This window comes from Amphibalanus amphitrite, unplaced genomic scaffold (genome assembly GCF_019059575.1).
Source record: "Amphibalanus amphitrite isolate SeventyFive unplaced genomic scaffold, NRLGWU_Aamphi_draft 001261F_arrow, whole genome shotgun sequence".
NCBI classification, from domain to species: domain Eukaryota; kingdom Metazoa; phylum Arthropoda; class Thecostraca; order Balanomorpha; family Balanidae; genus Amphibalanus; species Amphibalanus amphitrite.
This window is the reverse complement of record NW_024882754.1, coordinates 174028-198728: the sequence shown is the minus strand read 5'-3', so window position 1 is coordinate 198728 and position 24701 is coordinate 174028. Positions and strand designations below refer to the sequence as shown.

At 51.8% G+C, this 24701-nt stretch overlaps 2 protein-coding genes across 4 annotated transcripts in view; one reads left to right on the top strand and one right to left on the bottom strand.

Moving 5' to 3' along the window:
* The first annotated feature begins 1533 nt into the window (after window positions 1-1533).
* LOC122371597 (drebrin-like protein B) lies at window positions 1534-16533 on the top strand. Of its 3 annotated transcripts, none has more exons than XM_043348017.1 (11): window positions 1534-1564; window positions 9502-9728; window positions 10127-10295; window positions 11240-11455; window positions 11760-11924; window positions 12761-12907; window positions 13158-13322; window positions 13526-13732; window positions 14049-14199; window positions 14903-15508; window positions 15987-16533. In XM_043348017.1, exons 2-11 carry the CDS (start codon window positions 9646-9648, stop codon window positions 16127-16129), a joined length of 2052 nt encoding a protein of 683 aa, XP_043203952.1. In that variant the 5' UTR covers window positions 1534-1564; window positions 9502-9645; the 3' UTR covers window positions 16130-16533. The 3 variants fall into 3 exon arrangements, with proteins under 3 accessions (XP_043203952.1, XP_043203953.1, XP_043203954.1); XM_043348018.1 differs by lacking the exon at window positions 1534-1564 and having other exon boundaries at window positions 9506-9728; window positions 14903-15294; window positions 15352-15508; XM_043348019.1 differs by lacking the exons at window positions 1534-1564; window positions 12761-12907; window positions 13158-13322 and having other exon boundaries at window positions 9506-9728.
* Window positions 16534-16715: 182 nt separating this feature from the next.
* LOC122371594 (FYVE, RhoGEF and PH domain-containing protein 4-like) overlaps window positions 16716-24701 on the bottom strand; it is a 63268-nt gene continuing 55282 nt past the window's right edge. Inside the window, exons 9-12 of the mRNA XM_043348014.1 lie at window positions 18697-18916; window positions 18209-18406; window positions 17661-17956; window positions 16716-17381 (exon numbers count right to left, since the gene is read on the bottom strand). Coding sequence (XP_043203949.1) covers window positions 17315-17381; window positions 17661-17956; window positions 18209-18406; window positions 18697-18916 — 781 coding nt within the window. The 3' untranslated portion in view covers window positions 16716-17314. The remainder of the gene's footprint in view (window positions 17382-17660; window positions 17957-18208; window positions 18407-18696; window positions 18917-24701) is intronic.

The window sequence follows — 24701 nt, the reverse complement described above, 5'->3', positions numbered from 1 at the left end:
TTTGACGAACAATTCATCATCGAAAATTTTCATTCATCGATTCCTTATCGATGAATGACATGCATTTTTCTCGATTTTACAACACATTTCTTGAAATGCGTGTAAACGGTGAAAATTCGACATTTGACCTGAACTGTGACGTCATCGGTTTGACCGAGGTCAATGAAATTGAGCCAAAATGTAATTCCTCGTTGGGGCCATCCAACACCGTTTGCTGCTTGTCGCTGACGCTATTTTGCGTGGTTCTCGAGATCTTTGGGGGGGGGGGGGCAAAATACTCCCCCCCATGGGACCGATGCTTGGTAGACCCTAACGGGGCGCGGGTTAAATGACAGAACTGTTCCCAAGAAATAACATTACAGACCAGTCGTCTCCCGGCCTCAATGGTAAGCGGCTAAAACTTTGAACGACTACCTATGGATCGGCACGCTGCCGGCTCACTCCGCCCGCTGGCTGCGGGTGGCCTTGACCGTTCAATGCCGATTGGCCAACGGCCGAGGTCGTGCGCTGGTCAGCACGCAGAGAGGACGGGACGCGGTACTGCACATTGTGAGTGACTCTGACCTTTCCCCGTCCCCTGACCGCATGCCGTGTCGCCGGCCCAGACGATAGAAACCGGTTCTAGCCTCTACGCAGGCTGCCACTCTGACCCTGATCCCTCCCCACTTTACTATGTGCCGTAGTACGCACTCGCGAGTAATTGGGCGGAGCAAATGGTCACCGATACAGAGGCGGAACTGGTTGCCCTCCCGCTCGCCGAGCGACCTACCGCTAAAACCCGCGAGACCTGTACAGTCTGTCTTAAAAGTACCGCTCAAAGTGACGGTGGATCCATCAAGCCTGACCGAGGAAGGGCCTGCTATGATTTGAAAGTGACCGAACCAGTTGACCTGGGAAATGCACGAGGATGTCAATTGCTTCGGTGACTCAAATTATAGTAGGTCCTTCCTCGGTCAGGCTTGATGGATCCACCGTCACTTTGCGCGGTACTTTTAAGACAGACTGTATGTACAGTCTGTCTTAAAAGTACCGCGCAAAGTGGCGGTGGATCCATCAAGCCTGACCGAGAAAGGGCCTGTTTTAATTTAAAAAAGTCACCGACCAATTGACCTAGGGAATGGATAAGGATGTCAGTTGCTTCAGTGACCCAAATTTAGCAGGCCCTTGCTCAGTCAGGCTCGATGGATCCACCGTCACTTTGCGCGGTACTTTTAAGACAGACTGTACATAGGAACCTACTCATATAATCGTCGTGCTGGGGGGGGGGGGGGGGGCGTGGGCAATGAAGTTTTCTCGTAATTCGAAGCATAATATCAGTGTTTGTGAACATCCGTGAACATCCCATATAATTATAGGTAATGATAGGTACCACAATATTTTATTTAGTCACCGATCCGACCCTTTCCATCCTCACACAGTCAAATGATAAATCCTTACGTCCGGTGCGGTCAATGAGTGAAATATTTTTTAACTTATTTATATGTCTGTAGTTTAGGCGATGCCGTTGAAATAGTTTGAGCTACCTTGACAAGCTTGCCGTTTGTGAATTGTGATAATGGCGCGGTTGTTTGTGGGACATGCCTAAGAGCTGGACTTTTTGCACGCGTTCCCCGCCAGGGGGCGCCACTGAGGAAGCACCCTCTGACGTCACGATAAAACTGCGCGCACTGTGCGCACGGTTCTGTAAGCAAGTAATATAGTGGTGGTTTCGTGGTGGAAATTGGAACAAGTATTTTTACGTTGTAAAATTTCAAGCCGTTTTTGTGAAATTAATTAGTAAATGCATTTCAAAAGTATTTATTTAAAGTGTGAAAGGAGAATAATTAGAAGAACATGGATATTTTTGTTCCAATAGCTTATTATGTGAGACATGATCGGTACTAACGGGTACTTCTAAGAAGTAGTGAAGAAGTACCAAACAGCCTGCTCGGCTACGATCGTCAGCTGTCCTTTGGAGCTGGACTTCAACGCTGTAAAAAAAATATGTGCTGAATTAATTTTTAGTTTCACCAAAATATAAGCAATTTATCATTTCTTTTTCACTTTTGTAATTATTGTTGAGTGAAGAGACATGTTAACCCGGTTTACATAGCATTTTTGACGAGGCTCTAGCTCGTTAATTTGGCAATAATTTCGATGCAGTGGTCTTCAAATATTTAGAGGGGATCATTTTTTAAATTGTTAAAGGGACCATCCCACCTTAACATTAGTTTTGAGTTGAGATAGCCAAGTTTGCGGCCAGGCTCAGAAACCACCATTTATCCTGGTCGCAACCCCTGCAGCTTTATGGTGTTCAAGAAATTTCTTCCCTTTACTTGCAGGGTGGGACCAGCTTAGTCCCTATCTCTTAAAGGGACCATCCCACCTTAACATTAGTTTTGAGTTGAGATAGCCAAGTTTGCGGCCAGGCTCAGAAACCACCATTTATCCTGGTCGCAACCCCTGCAGCTTTATGGTGTTCAAGAAATTTCTTCCCTTTACTTGCAGGGTGGGACCAGCTTAGTCCCTATCTCTTAACCATTAGCGGTTTGTTGATGACGTCAGCAGTCATTTCAACGCCCGCCATTCCTTGAACCCGAGTTTTGCTGACCTTGAGCTCCCTTTTTTATCAACGTGAAATCCGCGTCGTCGGCGCTGAGAAAGCCTATTGCTTTTCATTTTAATTTGAATATTAGAAGATACCCACCACTGGAACTTGGACTGATATTATACCAAGGCCGAAGATGATCAAGCTGCCTGCTATGTCTGGAGCTTGGTGTTCAACTTCAACATGGAATGAAAAACAAAATATCAAAGCAAACTGGATATGGTACTGCAAGTTTAAGTCCAAAGAAATTTGAAGAGCTGACAATTGACATTAATTCTTTTCCCGCAAGGTTTCCATAGGAGATCACACCATGAAGAAATATTTTTGATGTTAACAGTTGAAAGGGGATTGATCTTCCAGTTTTGACGAAAGACGCTGCTGACTGTCTTTGGAAAAGGATGTCGGCATGAGGTGCAATTGTGCTTGTGAAGTGGTTATAACTGGTCTTTTCACAGTGTTAAATTAAATGTGCCATTGCAGCCAAGTGTGTTATCATGTAAGGTAAAATCAAAACTACAATGTTGGTTTTACGAGCATTGAGAAGGCTGGTAGGTAACACCTGCCTGTGCTCGTAAATCATGCTGCCAAAGTATTCTAAATTAATTTTATCATACACTTTTGTTGTCCAGAATGGTTGCACTATTGTTTGGTATCATATTATTCCATGTACATATGGTAGTGTTAAGTCCGACCAACATGTTACCAGATTTGAAGCTGTTACGTTACCTAAGTACCTACCTGTTTTTTTACTGGCGTGGTGAATGTCACCTGGATTTTGTTTTGAGGTGCAGACCTAGTAACTCTGACTACATGGGTTTGAAGCTATTATCTATTCTGTTTTTACTGGCCTGGTGAATGGCGACTGATGTTGTCCGTGGATGGCACTGAAACAAATTTTGAGTGTCAACTGCCATGTACAGTGTTTTAATACAATGCTGAGGGCTGAAAGTTGTCTTGTTTAGAGTGGTGAAAGTTCAGGATATGCCAGCCACCATGGTGGGTCAGAGTTAATGTGTTGCAGTCAGTTCGGCTTCGGCAAGCACACGGATGGGCATACGCATCAAGACCTGCTCTGCCATACTTTCAGCCAATTTTACCTAGGCAAGTCTTTTCTTTTTTTCTGCCAAAAGCTATGACATTGTGAATTTCAGTGCTGTGGCCTGTGTGTAGCTTTCAGGAAAGCAATTCTAAATAAAGCTCTGATAAAGTGCATGAAATCAGCAATGCAGCCCTCTATTACATTTTCTACAACATCTTACTTGTTCCTTGCATGGAGAGAAAAATGCAATGTTATGAATTCGTTTATTCACATAATTTGACAAGCATGCAGTTACCTGCTACTATCACTGCACAAAACAGAGCAGAAAACATCAGTTGATCAAACACAAGACACAACAGAAGTTTACAACATAGGCCTGCCGAACCTGCTTCCTCCCACCACAGTTGATGCCATTTCCTAGCCTGGCTTGATGTGAGCACTGAATAGCTGCTTTGTCTAATTACAGCTCACTACCATTCAACTTAAACTACTCTCTTTAAAGTAAGAGTGAGAGCGTTCAGTGTTCATAGCAGCTCGACAGACGACAGACAACAAACATCTTGACAAACCAACCAGTATTTGATTTGGCTAATGATTTATGTGCCTGTTGTATCATGGCCAAACTACTTTAACAGCAATAATCCCTGTTTCATCTTGATCTTGCTTTTAATTCCATTTGAACTCAGATCTTGAAACAATCATCTGAAGTGATATCAGATACTGGCTTCTGTTTCTCTTGAAAGCAAGTTAAAACAACAATGATAAACTAAGGCAGGAGATGTGAGTTGTGGCAGTAGATTTTTGATTCAACATATGTCAACCTTATATTGCTTGAGACCTCTGTGACAGACAAACAAATATTTATAGTTTTTTGATAGTTTGGATTCTTGGCTTGATTTAGCAGATCAGCTGTGAACCTTGACTTTGAAATCACATAAATGTCATGGTACCCGAACGAATCCTCGCATGACATTTCTTCGTCCGCATTTCTTCGTCTACAAATCTTCGTCGGTGCATTCATTTGTCCATCAATGCTTACTCTTGCATATATTTGCGTTGAAGAAGAAATGCGAGCCGATTTTCATATACCCTGATGCGAGACAAAGTAATGCGATACGAATAAATGCCCTGACGAAGATTTGCAGACGAAGAATTGCGATACGAAAAAATGCCATAAGAAGAATTGTCCTGGAATCCTTTGTTGGCCATCATATATTGACCTGATAAGATAAACGCATCATTCGCGCAATATTTGTCGCACTTTGATACCAAATTATTGCTTCCAAATGCCGACGTAAAGAAAACCTTTATGTGACGTCATAGAAACAGCGGAGCTCCCAAAAAGTAAACAAAAATAAAAGTCTTATATCTCGAAAACGGTTGAATATTTTCCGGTAAAATTTGGTAGATGTTCATTTTCGCTCTTTGTGATTCACGCTACATCACTTTTATGCCAATTCATTTACTTTTTTGAAGGTGGGAGGGTCCCTTTAAGTGTGCCTTTAAGCACCATTGGCATCTTTTGCAACATCACGGACGGAGATATAAGCTTGCAACAAACCCTATGTAAACCGGTCTGTTGCTAGTTCTGACAATATAAATTATTAATTAAAAATAACGAAATGCGACGGTAAGTATCTGCTACTAAATTATCACTTTAACCAAATACATAGAGAATCTTGCTACCATTGCTTATAAAACGTGCTTATCAATACACAAATGTTTTATTTCAGACAAGAAGGATTTATTTGCCTGAAGTCTTGCGTCATGTGTTACTGCTTTGATTCCAAAGACGCTCTCCGGGTCGGGGTAATTTAGTTCTTCATCGATCGATAAGATTTTGATTCCATTGATATCCAAATTGATAAGCTCGGCACCATGGAGTAAGGGCGTCCCCACAGGGGTGACGCAGGAAATATGAATGGCGTTTACACCGACAGTAGTTTCCCACAGCCGGCAATGGGAATCTCCTGTCGGTGTAAACGCCACTATAGTCCCATCCAACTCAAACACTGGGGAATATCCCCGCACTTTTGAGGACGGAAATCTATGGACCTGCCCGAAAAATAGTGGATAAAATACGGCGAGCTTTCAGTTTTATGGTTGGGTCTCCCTTCCCAGGCACATATTTACGGGGGATATTGGGTTATATTCCCCCGGCGTCCTGATGATCGGCGCCCAGCTCAACGTCGAAGGCGCCCTGATACGCGGCACTGCTATCTGTGAAGGTGCCCAGGTTGCTGCCGCTCGAATTTTGGTCGCCTACTTAACAAAACCTCCGTTGGTACCATCTCAGTTTCCTCGAGGTCAGGCAACCTTCACACGCCGTTGGCTACCTTGGCTGGCCGGCGACTCGTTCCCCTCGTGGCGACGCTCTTGACATCCAGTCAAAAGTTGGAGTGGCTGGCGCCCCCAGTGGGGGCCGGGGAAGGGGCAGTGGGCCTCCACGTTGCTCTCTTCCCGAGCCTATGGTGACTTGGCTCAACTCTCCTCAATAGAATCTGGATTCTGCACGCTGTATTAACATGGACGTAGACACCACTACGGACAATACGGGCAGTGGGTGTGACAATCAGTAGTGCCATTCATATAGAGGGTGTCATATATGAGCGGAGAGGCAACAGTACAGCTGAGCGGAGAGACAACATTAAAACAACAGTACAGCTGGCGTTGCATGGAGCTGCAGGCAACCGGACAGCGGAGGCTTGCGAAAAATAAACAATTCGTCACTTGAACGTATAAACAATAGTATAAAAAACAACATAAACACAGATTCTCATGGTCGAACCCATGCACTAGCGGCTCACGGCGGGCACAGGCACGCAGTGCGGTAGCGGTACCGGATCACACGTCATGGGCGTTGTCTCAGCATAGGTTGTTATGAGCGGAGCGGAGAGGCAACAGTACAGCTGAGCGGAGAGACAACATTAAAACAACAGTACAGCTGGCGTTGCATGGAGCTGCAGGCAACCGGACAGCGGAGGCTTGCGAAAAATAAACAATTCGTCACTTCAACGTATAAACAATAGTAAAAGCAACATAAACACATATTCTCATGGTCGAACCCATGCACTAGCGGCTCACGGCGGGCACAGGCACGCAGTGCGGTAGCGGTACCCGATCACACGTCATGGGCGTTGTCTCAGCATAGGTTGTTCGCAATCTAGTTGAAGCCTAAGAAGACGGCCAGTGGGGTCTCACTGCTGCTGAGGCGACCTCGGAGACGATGCGTCGCCCCTCCTGTCGGCGACCTGCGGTGAGCAGGACTCCAGATAGCTGTCTGGCACGTTGCCGACACTGCCAGACGCTGTCAGCAGGCCTCACTGCTGCAAGTGATGTGCAGATGGACGCCAGGTGACTTCGTCTGCAGGCGATTCCGGAGACCGCGGCCTCACCAGGCAGTACCACCTGCATCGCCATGTCGGTGTTTCTAGAAATGGAAAAATAACAGTATCGGTGAAGGACAAGCAATACAATGTATTCTGTTTTCCTCTCTTGCAGGTATACGTAATCTACAATTATCATTGTTCCTATTTCATTCAACTGAACCTGAAAATTCCATATTGGCACATTGTTGGACTAACCCCGTGTTCGATGTCTCGCGGACGACGAAGATTCTATGCCGTCCGGCCAATCACGCTCCATAACCGCAGCCGAGCCCCCGCTGACCTTGAACGGGATTGGCCGGACGGCGTAGAATCTTCGTCGTCCGTGAGACATCGAACGCGGGGTAAATTTGTGTAGTTGGGAACAGGGGCGACGCCACGGTGCGACGACTGGAGGGGACATTGACCATTTTGGAGGGGACGAGGACCATTTAAGTCGATTCTTTCCATGCAACGCCATAGGCGTAATGTTAAAATTTTAAAAAGTGGAGGGGACGAGATCCCCTCCGTCCCCCCCCCCCTGTGGCGACGCCCTTGGTTGGGAAGCAGATTGTTTGAAATACATGTTAGGCTGAACAGTTTGGAAAATATTTCATTGATCACTATAGCTGCAACAAAAATACTGAGACAGAAAACATTTGCACTTACCTGGCTCCTTAGTCAGTCCCGCACAACAGAAGTGGTACCATTTATCGCAGCCGTCGCATCCGACCATCGGTGCTGCACTGATGCTGCTGCACTTCCCACATTCCCAGTACCTTAGGAGCGTCTTGGCTGTGAAAAGATTACATGAGTCATGGCGCATGCATGAATAGTAAGATGTTTTATATGTTTAACATCGCATAGCAAAGACACAACAGCTGGGAGTCAAGTGTAAGCCAAAGTGTAAGCCCTGCCATGTTTTGCAGAATGGATTTTAAGCAAGAAAAGCTTTGCTAAAAATGACGCTTGACGAAGCCTCATCCTACTGGGCTGTCTGACATGTCTCCCTGTAAAAAGCATGTGGCCCTTATATTGTATATATGATGAATATGTTAATAATGCAGAAAAACACAGTATAAATTATACCCAACGTTTCATCTTAATCGACTTTGTCAAGGGTGTTTGAACAGCTTGAGATGAGTGAAGTGTAAGGGTACCTAGGTACATCTGAAAATAAACTGAATCTGCGTTCAATAAACATTGATTTTGATAATACATTTCACAAATCAACTGCTAATAACAATCATACTAAAATAGCACGACAGATAACTAACAATCGCATGAAGAACCTCTTGATTCGCCTTGACATTGTCGTCCGAACGAATGTTGTCTGTACACATTTGTCTTTTCTGCGCAGCATTTGTGTTTGCCATTTACCGCACCAATGTTCGCCAGCGGTGGTGACTTTTCCTTACCTGCTCACGAAACGTCACACACGACATGACGTCACCCGAAGACGTCATCAAAAAGTCCAGAGGGGTGTTCACGGGCGGGTCCGTATCAAAGCGTCCAAAACCGCAGCATCCAAAGTACGCAACATCCAAAACCGCAGCGTCCAAAGTACGCAACGTCCAAAATACGTCCAAAATCGGGTTTATAGGGGGCATTCACAAAGTCCAAAACCGAAACATCCAAAACCGCACCGTCCAAAAACGTATCATCCAAAAAACGCAACATCCAAAGTACGTAACCTCCAAAACCACAACGTCCAAGACCACGACATCCAAGGCACGCAACATCCAAAACCAATCTAACCTAACCTAACCTAGCCTAACCTAACCTAACCTAACCTAACCTAACCTAACCTAACCTAACCTACTGATTTTTGCCTATCCCTAACCCAACCTAACCTAACCTAACCTACTGATTTTTGCCTACCGGGGATAAGGAAACTCAACCTAACCTAACCTAACCTAACGTAACCTAACCTAACCTAACCTACTGATTTATGCCTACCGGGCATAAGGAAACCTAACCTAACCTAACCTAACCTAGCCTAACCTAACCTAACGGTTTTGGATGTTGCGTACTTTGGATGTTGCGTACTTTGGATGATGCGTCCTTGGATGTTGCGTTTTTGGATGATATGTTTTGGATGTTGCGGTTTTGGATGTTTCGGTTTTGGACGTTGTGAATGCTCCCTATATACCCGATTTTGGGCGTATTTTGGACGTTGCGTACTTTGGACGCTGCGGTTTTGGATGTTGCGTACTTTGGATGCTGCGGTTTTGGACGCTTTGATGGTCCCCCTCACGGGCACCGCACACTGCTGCGTGCGCTGTGTGCGGTGCGTCCAGCAGGCGTGGGGGTAGGGGATGGGTAGGCGGTTCTGACGTCACGGCTGCGTGCGGTGGACGGTCCGCTGTGGCCAGTCCCGACGGCCACAGCGATCGCTGTGTGCGGTGACGGAAGGCTGACGTAGGGACGCAGTGGGCGGAGCTTGGAGGCTGTGTGCGGTCCGACCGCACACAGGGCCCGTGAACAGCCCTCTGCTCTTAGGCGTGTCCTTGTTTGTGTTGGAGAGATAAATTCATGTTTTTTGAATTATTGTATTTTTGTTTCATTGTTAAGTGCTGAGTATAAAGCTAACATGTGAAAGACTGAATTTATCTGGTCTTAATTCTTTTCTGTCACAACCCAATTATCAAACAATGGCTGTTGATTTGAAGACTAATGAAACCAAGCTTCTCGCCGCGTGGAAAGATGTCACTGACGATAAAAGCGAAACAGACTGGTAAATGTATTTTTGTTTACTGTGTTTGCATTTTTATACTTCTCAAACATTCACTGTCATCGCGGTATTCAAGCTGATGTATGAATTAGTCGTTTAGTTTGAGCAGCTAACATTTCTAGTTTCTACCTTGTTCCCTAAATCGGACACCGGTGAAAACAGGGCGCCGGAAGGCATATTAGTCACGTGACATTTGGAACTTTTCCCCCTTTGTCGGCCTTCTACATGCTAAACGTCATGTGTGAATTTCACGAGCCTTGATCAAATCGCCCCAGGCACCCTGTTTTCACCGTCGTCCCCTAAATCCATTTTGTGGTAGTGGCATAATTGTGACAGGATAATGAGCATTTGGCATCTGAATTTTAACCATGTTCACATTTTACAGCTATTTTTATTCACAGGGCATTATTTGGCTATGATGGGCACACCAACACTTTGAAGGTGGTTTCATCTGGAGATGGTGGGCTCACAGAATTGAGTGAAGACCTGAACAGCAACAAAATAATGTATGCTTTCTGCAGACTGCTTGATCCGAAGACTAGCTTACCAAAATATGTGCTGATCAACTGGGTAGGTTGAAGATATTTACTTTTTATGTTTGTTATGAAGACAAAAAGTTAGAACACTTCATTTGTCTCATAGACAAATTATGCACTTGTAACTGCAATTAGTAACAAATATACTACTAGCATATGCATTATGCATACCAAAAAGATTATTTGAGCAATATACAAGCCTTTAGCTCCCTCTTAGAACTGCAGGAATTCACAAAATAAAAACATGAGACACAGTACACATCAAGTACCTAATTACCAGAGATCAATTACCAGAGTACATAAGTGATTGTATAAAGCTAATTGTGTGGACAACTTTCTAGGTTGATATTTGCTTTGTGGAAATATGGTATGGTTTTTATTCAATTTTAAGCCCAGGTAGCAAACAGATTTTCAACTGTGTGCCATTATAAATATTATATTGATGCTTTGTAGTGTATCTGACTAAGAAGGTAGTAGTACTGGTAGTATTGACAGTAGGTAGTGCTAGTATTGATGCCCTTTATTTTATATTTGTGGTCCACTCTGCCTCAACAGATTGAGGTCCAACTTATTACCAATTCGATCTACAAATAAAATAAAGCAGTCAGCACGGTGACACAGTCGAGCAGATTGGTAATTCCAAAACAAATTTTTGTCGGCATCCGCACAAATCCTCTAATGGCATTTCTTCGTAGTGCATTCATTCGTCTGCAAATCTTCGCCAGCGCATTTATTCGTGTCGTATTACTTCGTGAACGCAAAATAGTCGTAGCGCGTTTCTTTGTAACCTCATTTCTTCGTCGGCGTATTTCTTCGTCTCAGATAGACAAATATTGCAGTTATGGAAAAATGTAGTGCATGGTGGGGGTGGGTGGGGGTGAATAAATGGGAATGGGGCTTGGCCTGATATTGCACACAGCCCTCTGTTCCTATAGGCCATCGATAACTGATCCCCTGTGTTGCTGGGCCATCCCACAGCAAGGCGAGGGCGCTCCGATGAGCCGGAAGGGCTCGTGCACGAACCACATGCGGGACGTGGCGGCGCTGCTGCACGGCCACCACCTGACGGTGCACGCGCGAGACGAGGACGAGGTCGACGAGCAGGCCATCCTGGAGAAACTGGTGCGCGCCGGCTCGTCGGCCTACAACTTCAAGCAGCGCTCCACAGAGACCAGCCCCCAGAGCAAGCCGGTGGTGAGTGCTGATGCTGAGGGGGATGCTGCACTTATCTGGGCTTTGACCCAAGGGCGATCATTTCTTCTGTGGTCAACTTGGGAGGTTTTTGTAGGAACTGAAGTGGAGTAAAGCTTGAAATCAACCAGTACCCAATTTATATAGCTTCCTATGAAAGAATATATTAGGGATTGAAACTGGGTACGTTTTTTTTTGTCATTTGTTGGTCTTAGTGAATTACATTTAAGCTAGTAAAACGTCATTTTGCTAAGTGTTGAACCAGCGCGTCTTTCGTTACTATCAAGTGACGTGTTTTTCGTGGCAGGGCACCAACTACCACCGCATCGTTCCGACGGCGGAGATCAACCTGTCTGAGCGGGACAAGTTCTGGGAGCGTCAGGAGCAGGAGGAGAAACAGCGCCAGCAGGAGGAGCTCACACGGGTCGCCGAGGAGAAGGCGCGACTCGAGACAGAGAGGAACAGAAGAGAGGTGAGGGGAGGGGAGCGGAGAGGTTCTGGGGCGAATGAGCGAGGGAAGGGGAGGGGGATGATGAAGGATGGGGAGAGGCGAGGGAGGAGAAAAGATGCAGAAAGTGGTGGCAGAAAGATAAGGAATGGGGGAAGGACTGACGTGAGCTGTGAAGATGAAATGGTAGATGGTAGGCTAAATAAAGGTGTGCAGGATTGAAAGCCTGAAAACTGAAGAGATAAGAATAAATGCGTAGACAGTAAGTAACAGAAAAGGCAAGTTTAAGTGTACAAAAAGTTAAGTGTGGTATTACAAAGTTCGTGCATTTTTTATAGATAAACTGTGCCACGCATAGAAATAGTGCTTTTGTACCCGGCCCAACTCTTAACATCAGGCATGAAATAATGAATGGGCTGTCATGTGCCACCTTTTTGCAGTTTGACTTGAAGTGTTTCGTTACTATTCATATCATGGTTGATGACGATCTGAGGGCTTGTCGATGGTGCAATGTATTTGACGTCGACATTCCACAGTGACTGATTCTGAACACTGAAGCGTGCATTGCTTTCTTATCTCGTCACACAGTATGTGCCGGAACTGTGATAGCGGTATTGCTATCTTTATTACACACGGCATGTTTCTGAGGTCGTTTGTTGCCGCTGCGCGCTGCCCCTTTCACTGTGTATCTCACGCCATGTCGCTCTGATAGGAACCTGTTTGCGCAGGCTCTGATAGGGATCCGTTTCCGCGCTGATAATGGCCTGTTTCCGCCCCGGTAGGGTCCTGTTTCCGTCCCGATAGGGACCTGTTTCCGTCCTGATAGGAACCTGTTTCTGACGCGGCGAGTTCTTACGCAGCTGGCCGACGCCAAAAGTCGAGCCAACCAGGAGCGGGAGCGGTCCAGGAACATCGCGGAGGTCCGGCAGGCTGAGCAGAAGGCGGAGCGGGCGGCGCCCAAACCGGCCGCCGCTTCCGCCGCCAGGAGCGCCGACAGCGCTCCAGTGGTACGCTGACGCGACCGAGGGGCGGTGTGTTAGGGAGGAGCGGGAAGGGGAGGAGGAACGAGAACAGCAGGAACCGGTCGTAGTAATTGTGTTGAAGGGGGACTAATTGACCAAATCCTCATCGATAGTATTCATCAAAGCAATGTTCACTGATCTTTTGTCGGCTTTATGTACTGTTCCTATTACGATTGGGGCAATAATCTTGCTGAGTGTCTATGGGCTGACGCTGACCGTTTTCTGGTCGTGGCAGGGCACCAACTACCACCGCATCGTTCCGACGGCGGAGATCAACCTGTCTGAGCGGGACAAGTTCTGGGAGCGTCAGGAGCAGGAGGAGAAACAGCGCCAGCAGGAGGAGCTCACACGGGTCGCCGAGGAGAAGGCGCGACTCGAGACAGAGAGGAACAGAAGAGAGGTGAGGAAAGAAGAGAGATGGAAAAAGTGACGAGAAGAGAGGCGAGGAAGGACGGATGGACATAATATCATTGTTTGAAGGGTAAGGGAGACACAAAACATATTCTGGCTAAGCGCCACTGACCGTAGTAGTCTGCGTGCCATTTAAACTCTGACAGATCACGTCCCTGTCGCCGCTCATTCCCGGTCGTCGTCGCCGCGCAGGTGGAGGCGGCCAAGCTGCGAGAGCGACACGAGCTGGAGCGCAGCCGCACCATTAACGAGGCGCGCCAGGCCGAGCGCAAGGCCGATCGGGTGCTCTCCCAGGACGGCGAGCAGACGGCGCGCTGGCAGCAGAGTCTGGCTGAGGACCAGCGTGCTGAGGAGGAGCGGCGCCACCGTGCCGACCGGCTGCGGGCCGAGCGGAAACAGGTGCGGCACAGAGAGTCTCAGAGGGGTCTGTGGGGTCCTGGTGATAGTAGTTAGGATAGGGGCGTCGCCACCGCGCCGACCGGCTGCGGGCCGAGCGGAAACAGGTGCGGCACAGACTAGGGTCCCAGTCCGGGAGGAGGAATAGTTAGATAATGCAGCTGTAATAGTTTCTGGCATAATAGGTTAGGGCTGGACAGGTGGCTCTTATACATACCGTTAGCCCTGTTCGTGAGTTGGTACGGCTGTCGTCCCGGATGCAGCGTGGAGCACCCCGGGTACCGCCGTGGCCGACGTCCCTTCCGTCTGTTGCCCTCAGGAGGCGGAGGAGCTGATCGGCCACCGGACCGGCGAGGCGCGCGCCGTGTTCGCGCGCGGTACCGCCTCTGGCCAGCTCAGCTCGGGCCCTACCAGCCCGGTGGGCCGGCCGGGCGGCGTGGCGAGACGCTGGCCGCCGGCAGCTGCACAACGTGAGTCGGCGCCCCAGCTGCCACGCGCCGCCCCGCCGCGGCCGCTGCGCTGCGGCTGGGCGGAGGATCTAACTGCCGTGCTTTCGCTCTGATATATTTTTTTCTTTCACGTGCTTTTTTTGTTTTTTTTTTTTTGGCCGAACAAAATATAATTATCAAGTGCAATTATAAAATACACTTATATAAGTTTTGATTCTACTGGGCAGATTGAAGCACTCGCTCTCTCCCATTCAAAAGAAGCCATGTTTTACTTTTATTACTTCGCCGTGTCAGACTTCAAGACTTTCCCCCATTCCTCACCTTTCTGCCACCACATTTTCTTGGGCAACTCGTTTTCGTCTAACTCGCTCAGTGCTCCTCGGTTCGAGTTGGCACTCCTCCACTGCCAAATAAACAATATCCTGTCGAGCCGGTGCCAGTTTTCAATGCACATCCGCTGCAGTCATGCTCTGAGAATGCCGGCTATTGTTTGTTTTCGTGGAATGTCGCGGGCGCTGTCGTGACTCAACCCGTTCGATGGATGTTTATTTGCGACTCCTGTCGTGCTGAGCGGAGGCGAGGTTTGCTCTCCCTCCCCAGTCGAGCGTCCAGCGATAACATTGGTGTTGGCCGGTCTGGGTCTGTCGAATGAATGGTGAGTGTGGGAGGGTTACCCCGGCCGCCGCGTCTCACCTGTGTCCCCCGGGGTCGGCTCTGTCGGCAGATTCCACTGGTCAGCAGGAGCCGGCGGCGGCGGCCCGACCGGCGGGCCGGCTGAACGGATCGGCAGTGCCCGCAGGCGGCGCTCCGAACGGCCACAGAGACCCCGCTCCAGCCGCCCGGGAATCGGCCCCGGCGCCGACACCGGCTGCCGCTCCCAAGGAGCCGGCTCCCACGGCCACCTTCACCCAGCGGGAGCCGTCGCCTCCTCCGGTCCCTGCCCACGCACCTAAGGAGCCATCCCCGGCCCCCGGCCCGGTCAGCGCACAGCGGGAGCCGTCCCCTCCCCCCGTACCGGCACACGCACAGGAGCCAGCCCCGGCGCCGGAGCCGGCCTCTGCCAGACAGCCGGAGCCGGCTCCCGCGGCGGCCTACACCCAGCCGGAGCCGGCTGCCGCCCCGGCGGCGGCCTACACAGCTCCGGAGCCGGCTGCCGCTGCAGCGTACACCCAGCCGGAGCCGGAGCCGGAGCGGGGCCACGCGGACGGCGCCGGCCCGGCGGTGATCACTGGCGAGGTGCAGATCACCACGGTGACCGGCGAGCTGGCCTCGGTCTCGATCGCGCCCGAGCACGGCCTGTGCGCCCAGGCGCTTTACGACTACCAGGCCGGTGAGTGCTGCGCCACCAGTGCCACTTCGGGAGGGAGAACCGCGGGCTGCATCCGGGGGATGTGATCCGAGTGGTGCGGCCTAGGGGAACGAGGCTAGTGGTCCGTCCGTTGGGACTCTGAGCGAAACGTCGTCGTCGTCTTGTCAGGCTCTTGGTTTCAGATAGATACATCTGAGTCTCAACTAAAATTCAAGTTCTTTTGTAACTCACCGCTGGGTACCAATTTGCAGCAGCAGCTAGGGTTGGAAGACTTTTACTAACGTTGTCATTGCTGGCATATTTGGTTATGTCTCATCGCAATTACTCCAGTTGTCATTCACACTTTGTGCCGAATCTGAATGCCCGCGTCATCACCAGTTCTGACTAAGCGATGCTTGCTACGGAGGTCGAATTTCTCGAGTTTATGCTGTGTTGCGCTGTGTTTGCCTGGCGTTCTGTGAAGCCTGTCGCTGAACCTGACCGCCAGTCTGCCCGGCAGTGGACGACACGGAGATCACGTTCGATCCGGGAGACATCATCACAAACATCGAGCAGATCGACGAGGGCTGGTGGCAGGGCGTGTCGCCGGCCGGCCAGTTCGGCCTCTTCCCGGCCAACTACGTGCAGCTCATCAACGCCTGACAGACCAGCAGCTGAGTGCCGACTGGGCGCGCCGCCGCTGCTCGCAACTCTCGACCTTAGCGCGTGCCACGTGCGCGGTACTTACGGGCCACTTTAGTACCCGCGATAGCTCTCCTAGTTTACTCGCGCGCTTGCGCACTAACCGTTACTGCTGAATCATGTGATAGAGTTTATATGTGTTTTCGGAAGCGCGCCGCGTTTTCGGCTCCCCCTGCGCGCGCGAACGCCAAGCGTTCGGGGCGTCTCACCGCCTGCTGGGTGGCATGTGGATGTGGTGTTACGGGCGCCTCCGCGAGCTTGCCGCTGCATATCTGTCGTTTACCAAAAGCTTCCAGTTGTAAGTTTCCACATATTGTGAGCTGTTCCACCTATAACTCGTTGGAATAGAATGGCTGTTTCTTATATATGACCTGTTGATGGGGGTAATTTAAAAGAAACCATCAAGTAAGTTAAGCGCACGCACCAGTGTTGTTCAAAGAGATACTGGCTCCATGATACTGCAGGTCGGCTTTGCAAAACCTGCTGGGATACCTCGAAAAGTTGCAGCGCCAGCACAGAGTTGATGTTTTGTGTGTACACAACACTATCCAGCACGGCATCGGGCCAGGGCCTTCTTGTATTGGGTCTGTCGAATACGACACCGCGCTAACAACTACTTGAAAGTCATCTCACGCCATCCGCGCCACAGGGCGCCGGACCTAATACATGTTTGTCACTTCTCACAACGCAATACACTCTTACCGAAAATCACAGAATAGCGTGTCAAACGCGACAGGGGAGCTGGCGGCAGCTGCCTCAGTGCTAGGCGGCGTCCGTCGTCATTCCGATCCCTGCACTTTCTGGGCGCACTGACCGGACCATACACTCGCCAGTCTTCAGAACAAACCAAAACGTCACAAGGGCCGCAGCCCCCAGTGTCACACTGCGCAGATCTCACACCATTTGTAACACAACACCGTAACGTAGACGTGCCTTCCTGAACGCGGGCCGACGCCTCCAGCCACAAACCCATTTCGCCTCCACAGAGTGAGGGGCGCGGCTCACTCGACTAACAGCAGCGGTCCATCTCAGAGTCCTGGTGACCTGACCGGAGGTTACACATCACTGTCACGTGACCGCGGGTCACCGCTGTGCGCAGGCCGGCTGGGCTGGGAGGGAGGACGGCGGGCCCTCGGGAGCCGCTGGTCAGACTTCCGAGGGTGTCCGGGGCAGCGCCTCGGCGCGGGAGGCCTTCTGGAGCGCCGCCACCCACCTGCGGGGGGGGGGGGGGGGGCAGTAGGATCGGTAAGCGGCCGGGCGGTATGTCCTGCAATGGTTAAAAAGGGCTGCCACAGCACTGCGATGAATAGACCAATGAATGAATGCTCTAATTCACCTTCAATATATGTCAAAATATCTCAAGTCGAGCAATTAATGAATGGCAACCAATGAAAGCCCTATGGACGGATAACCAAATGAATTAACTGCAATGACTTTAATAGTTGAGCTGACCGCCCCAACCAGCTGTGTGACGACTGGGCTGGGCACCCACCTGGCCACGTCCTCCTTGCTCTCGCCGAGGAATACGTAGCTCTTGCGTGCGTGGCTGAGCTTGAAGGTGCGCTCGCGGTCCTTGTCGACCACGGCCTGTTCGGGTTTGCCGCCGGCGCCGCTCCAGGTGACGCAGAAGCCCGGCACCGGGGTGGCCGTCAGCGCCCGGTCCGACTCGCCGCTCGGGTACGAGTAGAGCACGAAGTCGGCGCGCAGGCAGAACCAGCGCCGCCACCAGGCCTTGCGGCCGCGCAGCAGCAGGAAGCCGCTCAGCAGGCTGTCGGCGCTGGCCGGCACCTGGGAGCGCGGGACGGCGCAGTCAGACGGATCCGAGGCGGCGGGACTGGGCGAGATGGTGTTGTGATGCACCGAGGCGAGAACAGTAGTGAATATCGTCATATTTGATTGAAATGAACACACTGTGAAGAGGCCTGGTTCGTTATCAACGGCCACAAGTTTAGCAGTATCAGGCCGGCTTACAACCCATTGCTACCACATCGAGAGAACTCCTATTCCAATAACAGCCCAGAGTCGCAGCGGACCACTCACGTCGAGCACGCCCTTTCCGCGGGTGTAGGTGACGTCGAGCACACTGGCGCGCCGGTCGGCCACCTTCGGCGAGGCAGTGCCGCCGTCCCCAGACGCACGCTCCGTCAGGATGCCGTGGCACCGGTTACAGACGCGCGCCGGCTTGTTCTGTTCGCACGCCAGCGGCACTTTGTTGGGCGAGCACTTGCTGCAGACCACCTGTTGGAGAGGTCAGAGGGTTCAGTGGAGTGGTCAGGGAAACGGCCACGGACTGTGGTGGTAGGTGGCGCTGTTAGGCATTGTCAGGCCGCGAGTCTGATGCTGGTGTTAGGGGATAATAAAGTTATGGGAGTTAGAAGCGGGTCTTCAATATATGATATGACTGCTCCGGATTATAAAGACATTTCGCCAAACAGCTAAGCCGTGATGCCCAAGCTGTGAGTTGCTAGCACACCCAGCCTCTTGAAGTGCCTCTAGCACCACCTCGGTTCCCCACGTCCCGGACTCACGATGCCGCAGGCGTGGCAGCCGTGCTTGCGGCGCATCATGCCGAACTGGCTCTCGCAGTCCATGCAGCGCGAGACGCCCTCCTGACGCAGCATCACGGGCGCCTTGCGGCCCAGCTCCTCGAAGCCCTGTGGCTCGGCTTTGAGCGAGGCGCGCCGCTGATAGAAGCTGGTCACTACCGAGCAGAGCGCCTCCAGCCACTCGGCCTTCTCGTCTGCCGTCCTGCGCGAGGGAGGGGAGAGGTCAGCGGTGACAGTGGGCAGTAGGCGGCCAGTCTGGTCCGGTACCACGGCGGCTGGCCTGCTGCTGTTGCCACCGAGGTAGTTTGGGTCATGTGTGACACATTCGTGCCTGCCAAAACACGAGTCGTCTTAAATCCGCCACGACTGATGCGGCAGATTGATGTCACAGGAAAGCCATTCACTGACAAAGCTCCCGACAGCTGAAAAATCGGGCATTTGGCTGCTGGACAGACGTCATTCGTCATCAGGGGACAGCTCGCGGGCGTGAGGCGAAGACCGATCGCTGGGTAAACACCGCTCACCACGACGGTTCGACACGGCTCCATCCATCGGGGAGCGATGGCCCGGCGCGCCCTGAGCCGCGCCCCTGCGGAGCGGCGGCCCGGCCTGGGCGGCGCTCTCCGACAGGAGCTAGCCCGAGTCCCTGGGCGTGGGACGGGCGTGGGATAATGGAACGTGTGTGACGCGTGTCGCGCCCCGTCGGGTGATCAGTTATGTGGAGGGATTTTATGTTCCGTGCAGATAGATTCACGTGTCTGACAGACGTCACACATGGATGGCCCAGTTCACGCACTCCGGCCAGGGAACCGTTATGGTGCGTGTCCTGTATTCATTTCACAGACGTGACCCCTTTGAATTCGGTTTCACAGTGCGTGCAGGCCTGCCAACGTGACTGAGCCTGGCGTACTCGACTCTAATAGAAACGCAAAGAACCATGCTTTGGTTCAGGTGGTAGGGGAAGTTATGGTTCCGCAATTAATGGATCACATGTGCAAGGGCCTGGAATTATTTGAAATGTTTTCGTGTCGACAGTATTTTTCGAGGTTGAACCGTTCATCTGGTGATTATCTACAAACGTGCGGCTTATCCAGCTCATGAAGCCTGCTTTACGTGTTCTACAATGAACAATTTCTAGCTCGTGGATTTTTTGTTCTGCAGAATAAAAAAGCGATAATAAGGGAGCTGACCGGCCGCGCTCGCCAGCTGAAGTCGATCAGTGGTCCGTTCCGGAGGCGGTGCCACTATCGGGGGCCGTCAGCACCTGTCCCCGCCTCTCACATCATCGGCGGCGTGACGTCACAGTCCCACTGCCCCCTCACCCCCCCCCCCCCGCGGGTGACGACTGGCGGGTGACAGCGGGTGATAGTGGGTGACAGCCGGCCACACCCTGGTTAGACGCGCGGCTACATGGGATAAAACGGGCAGCTGCTGCGGCACCTCACAGGACGGGCTCCCAAGTGGTCACTGGTCGGGTAGTCCCAGGCTACGAGTCAGCCGGGAACGTTTTGTTCATCCATTGTAGCGTTCTAGTGATATTCCGCCCTAGCCCACCCACTCCCTCCGTTTACGTGTCAGTGTGTGGATGGTACGGCGCGGCTGAGCCGATCGATACCAATTTCGCCCCCAGGCACACCGACAGGCGTATTGTCCATGTCAGGGGCCTCTGGCGACACGCCCATTTTGTAGAACAGTGTGACTGAGAGCTGGTAAAACACGTCCCTGATGAATAGAGAGGGCGTGTAATCGGAACGCCGTCATGGGACTAAAAGTATGATGCAGCAAATAGCGGGTCGCCAGGAGGCGTTGGCTCTCTCTCGTCGTCGGACATCATGACTGGACTGGACTCATTCCCAGCCTCTCCAATGTGTCGGATATGTGCACATTGTGCAGTGCGGCGGCACGGTCGGCAAAAACGGACTGCGGGCGGTCCGCGGTCCGCGGAGGGGAGGAGGGTGAGAGAGCGTCTGACGGCAGACGAGGGTGGTGGGTGAATGATATGCAAATGAAATTCAAGTACACATTTTCCAAGTTCTACTTTATATTCTGAATCATCCGCAGTTTCCCGTTCTCGACACACTCATTTAATTAACACTTGTGCACACGCGATTTTGTTATGCATGTTCTCCCGACATGCTGATTGTTAATAACAACCACGAAAGAGTTGGTGAGGATCCTTCATGTCCTCCCCCCAACGCGACCACAGACATGGGTATGTGGTCGAAAATGTCACCATCTGAATGATGAGGAGCAGGCAGATATCTCTGTGTATGACTGCCCACGTGGAGTCATGGACAGGCGCCTAGTAGGGACTCGCGTCCGTGTGCTCCGGCGTGGCGGATCTTGCTGAACTGCCGAAGGTGCTTGTAGCTGGACAAGCGGCTGCCCTGGATCAGTGCTGGCTGGTGGGATGACTGATGGTGGGGCTAAGGAGGCAGCCCGAGGCGCACGGGCAGTCGCCTTTGCTGTTGATGCTGGAATCGGCCTATGGATGGTGGCGGGCTGCAATGGCGCCGGGGCCGGCGCCGACGCAGCACTGAAGACCGGCGGGACGGGGGCTCCGGACGGTCCATTGGGGCGCAGGAGCGGGCGATCTCGTTGGTAGACCGTGGTGTGGTTCATTGGTTGATGATTGGCAGGGTTCAGAGACTGTATCTTCCTGAGGAAGCGGCGGTTTCGCAGGGTGAGCCGGCCACTGCCATGCATCTTGACGCTGTATTGACGGTTACCCAGTGTTTCTACGACCATACCGGTGCGGTCCCAGCGAGTCGGCTGAGATCCTTGCTGGTTCTGTACTTGTACTATGTCCCCAACGCCAAGTGGCTCAAGGCAGCGTTTGTCGATGTTCTTTCCGTGCAGCTGAGCGTACCCACGTTCCCGGAGCTCCCTCAATTTCCCCCATTCGGGACGAACAAAGTGCGGCGTCGGGAGTCCATCACGTAGCTGCCGTCCGAAGAGGATCTGTGCTGGTGACTCGCGCGTACCGTCGCGCCCAGGTGTGTTACGGAACTGAAGAAGCGCTCGTGTCACTTGATCCGTGTTGAGCTGGCCGCACCTGCTCGTGTTGTCTTGTAGAAGCCGTTTCGCTGCTTTGACAGCGACTTCGGCACGGCCATTGCTCTGGGGGTAATGCGCAGAGGAGAGCCTGTGCTTGATGCCCCACTGTTGGAGGAATTGTTTGAATTCCTCGCTGTTAAATGGCGGTCCACCGTCAGACTCAATGGTGGCGGGTACGCCCCAGTGCGCAAAATACTTGCGTAGCTCGGAGACCAGGGTCGAGATCTTGCCATCTGACATTTGACTGATGTTCAACCATCCTGAATAGCGGTCCACGTACACCAGGTAGAAGTAGCCTGCCAGCTGGAAGTAGTCTGTGCAGACTATCTCGAAGGGAAAATCGGGGCACGGCGGTTCCAGCGCTGGTTCGCTTGGCTGTGACGGGGCCATCCTTTGGCATGTTTTACACTGTGCTCGCTTCTGTGTTATTGCTGCATCCATCCCAGGCCAGAAAAATCGGTTCCGAGCGCTGTTTTTCATGCTCACTTCGCCCTGATGAGCTGAGTGAAGACATTCCAGTAATTCCACTCGAAGTGACTGTGGAATGTACATTTTCTGGCCGTGGAATGGGACGCCTTCGAGCTCATGCAGGTCGTGTCTCATCGGCCAGAAGACTTTGAGGTGGTCCGGGACGTCGGAACGCGTCTCGGGGAAGCCGCGGCAGATCATTGCCGCTAGGTCGATGCTGGTGGCGTCTACCATGCACTCCTCCTTCACCAGCTCCCAAGTGATCGCTCGAAATCCGTCCGAGCCGGCCGAGGAGGCTGCCAGCTCAGCAACGGCCACCATGGCTTCATGGATGCTTCGTGCGTGTTCAGTATCTGTGTGGGCCGGCTCAGCTCTCATGACTGCAAAGCCGCTCAGCGAGTCGTTCAGCTGTGTGGGCGTGGCTGCACTGCTGGAGGCTGGATATCTGGAAGCAGCATCTGGACCCACATGCTCTTTCCCCGGGACGTGCTTGATTGTGAAGCGGTACATGAGCGTTTTCTCCTTCAAGCTGAACAGCCGTGGGTTTTTTATGTTCTCCAGCGACTGGTCTGAGAATAGTTTTACCAGTGGCTTATGATCAACTGCTACGGTGAGATTCGGACATCCCAGTACAAACATGCGACACTGCTGAAGTCCGTAGACGAGAGCGAGAGCCTCTCCCTCCACTGGGGCATACCGAGACTCGGCATCTGTGGTGAAGCGACTCCCGGCGAATACGAGTTTCCAGTGATCTGGCCCACAGTATGGTGCCTTTTCCATGCCACACTGGCAGTGTTTTTGCTGGAGGATGAAGCCGAGTCCATGTCTGCTCCAGTCTGTTGAGAGGCAGGTTGGCCGATCAATCTCAAATGCTCGCACACCTTCAGCCACGCGCTTGGCAATGGTATCTTTGGATTGCTGGAACAGTCGGTCAAGAGTCTCGTCCCAGTAAAACTTGCTGTTGCCTTTAGTTTTGAGCAGTTCTCTGAAGGGTGACATGACCTCAGACTGGGCAAACGCGTAGGAGACTTGGTTAACCAGCCCGAACCAGCTTCTGACTCCTGTGAGGTTGGATGGTGTCGGAAAGTTACGGATGGCGTCGAGAAGCCGTCCCGTTGGTTTGTACCCGTCAGCAGTGACTGTGAAACCGGCGAAGTCAACGGTGTCCGCCCCGAAAGAGAATTTAGAAGGGTTGAACACGACGCCGTGTTCCCCACAGAGCGTGATGTAGTGCACGGTGTGCCAAAAGGCCTCCTCCAGTGATCCGTCCCAGAGCAAAGAGTCGTCGACACACCTTCTAAGACGCTCCGTCCCTGCAGTGATGTCATCCATGCGGCGTGTATAGCCGTCACCGGAGGCGTGAAATCCCTGAGGTGCGCGCTTGTAGCGATACCTTCCCCACTCAGTTATGAAGGTTGTCGCTTCTCTCGCGTTCTCGGCCAGTGATAGGCTATGGTAGCCATTCCATGCGTCCAGGGTAGTCTTCTTTGTCCCGGGTGGCACGCTAGCGACGAGATTGAAGGGACTGGGCGTATGGTGAGTCTCTCGGAGGGTGGCCTCGTTCACCCGCTGGAGGTCTACTGTCCGACGAGGAGAGCCATCCTTTTTCGCTGCGACCACCATCCTCGAACACCAGCGTGTCGGGGTTCCCTGTGGCACCGGCTCAATTATGCCAAGACGTACGTCTTGGTCCAGACCGGCCTTTACCTGTCTTTTCCAGTGGTGGGGGACTGGAATGGGCGTATGAACAGCCGTCGGTGTTGCATCGGCCTTGAACTGGATATCTAGTGGTGTGCCCGTCATCTCCTGGAGTGGCTGGTGCTCGCAGGTATTGAATGCGCTGCTGGCAAAATGGTCTCTGATCCAGTGCTCTAACTTCTCCCTGTTTTCCTCGACGGCTGGAAGCGGCATCTTCTCCGGGATCGCGGGCACTGGTGACCTCTTCAGACACCCACAGGGCGCTGTGTGGGTCTGTGCTTTGTTGACCTCATCTGGGTCTGTGCGCTGGGACGTAACCTTAGATCCGTCCGGTCCGTTTTCGGGCAAAGGGAAGTGTTCCGGCACGACTCCCAGGTCTCTGAGGGCCCTTTCAGATAAATAGAGGCCGTGCGTGTTGCGCGAGATGTACACTACTTGTCTAGTGACTCGTCCTTTGGCCTCAATCCTCAGCAGAAGTGAGCCTATCACCTCCAATCGTGTGCCCGTTACGCCAATGATGCGGTGTGAGGTCTTCAGGAGAAGGTGTTCCGGACAGCGCAGGAGTTTCAAAATCTCCATCCCCCCAGAGCAGGTCATGGCTCCAGTGTCAGCGCACGCTGTGACGCGCACGCCGTGGTCGACTTTACTGCGCTCGATCCCTGTGAGACGCTTCCCGAATCTGGAATGGGCTTCCTGCATGATGGTGAGCGTGACTGGAAGTTCTGGATGGCGTTTTGGCTGGCAAGTCGTGAACTGACCATCTT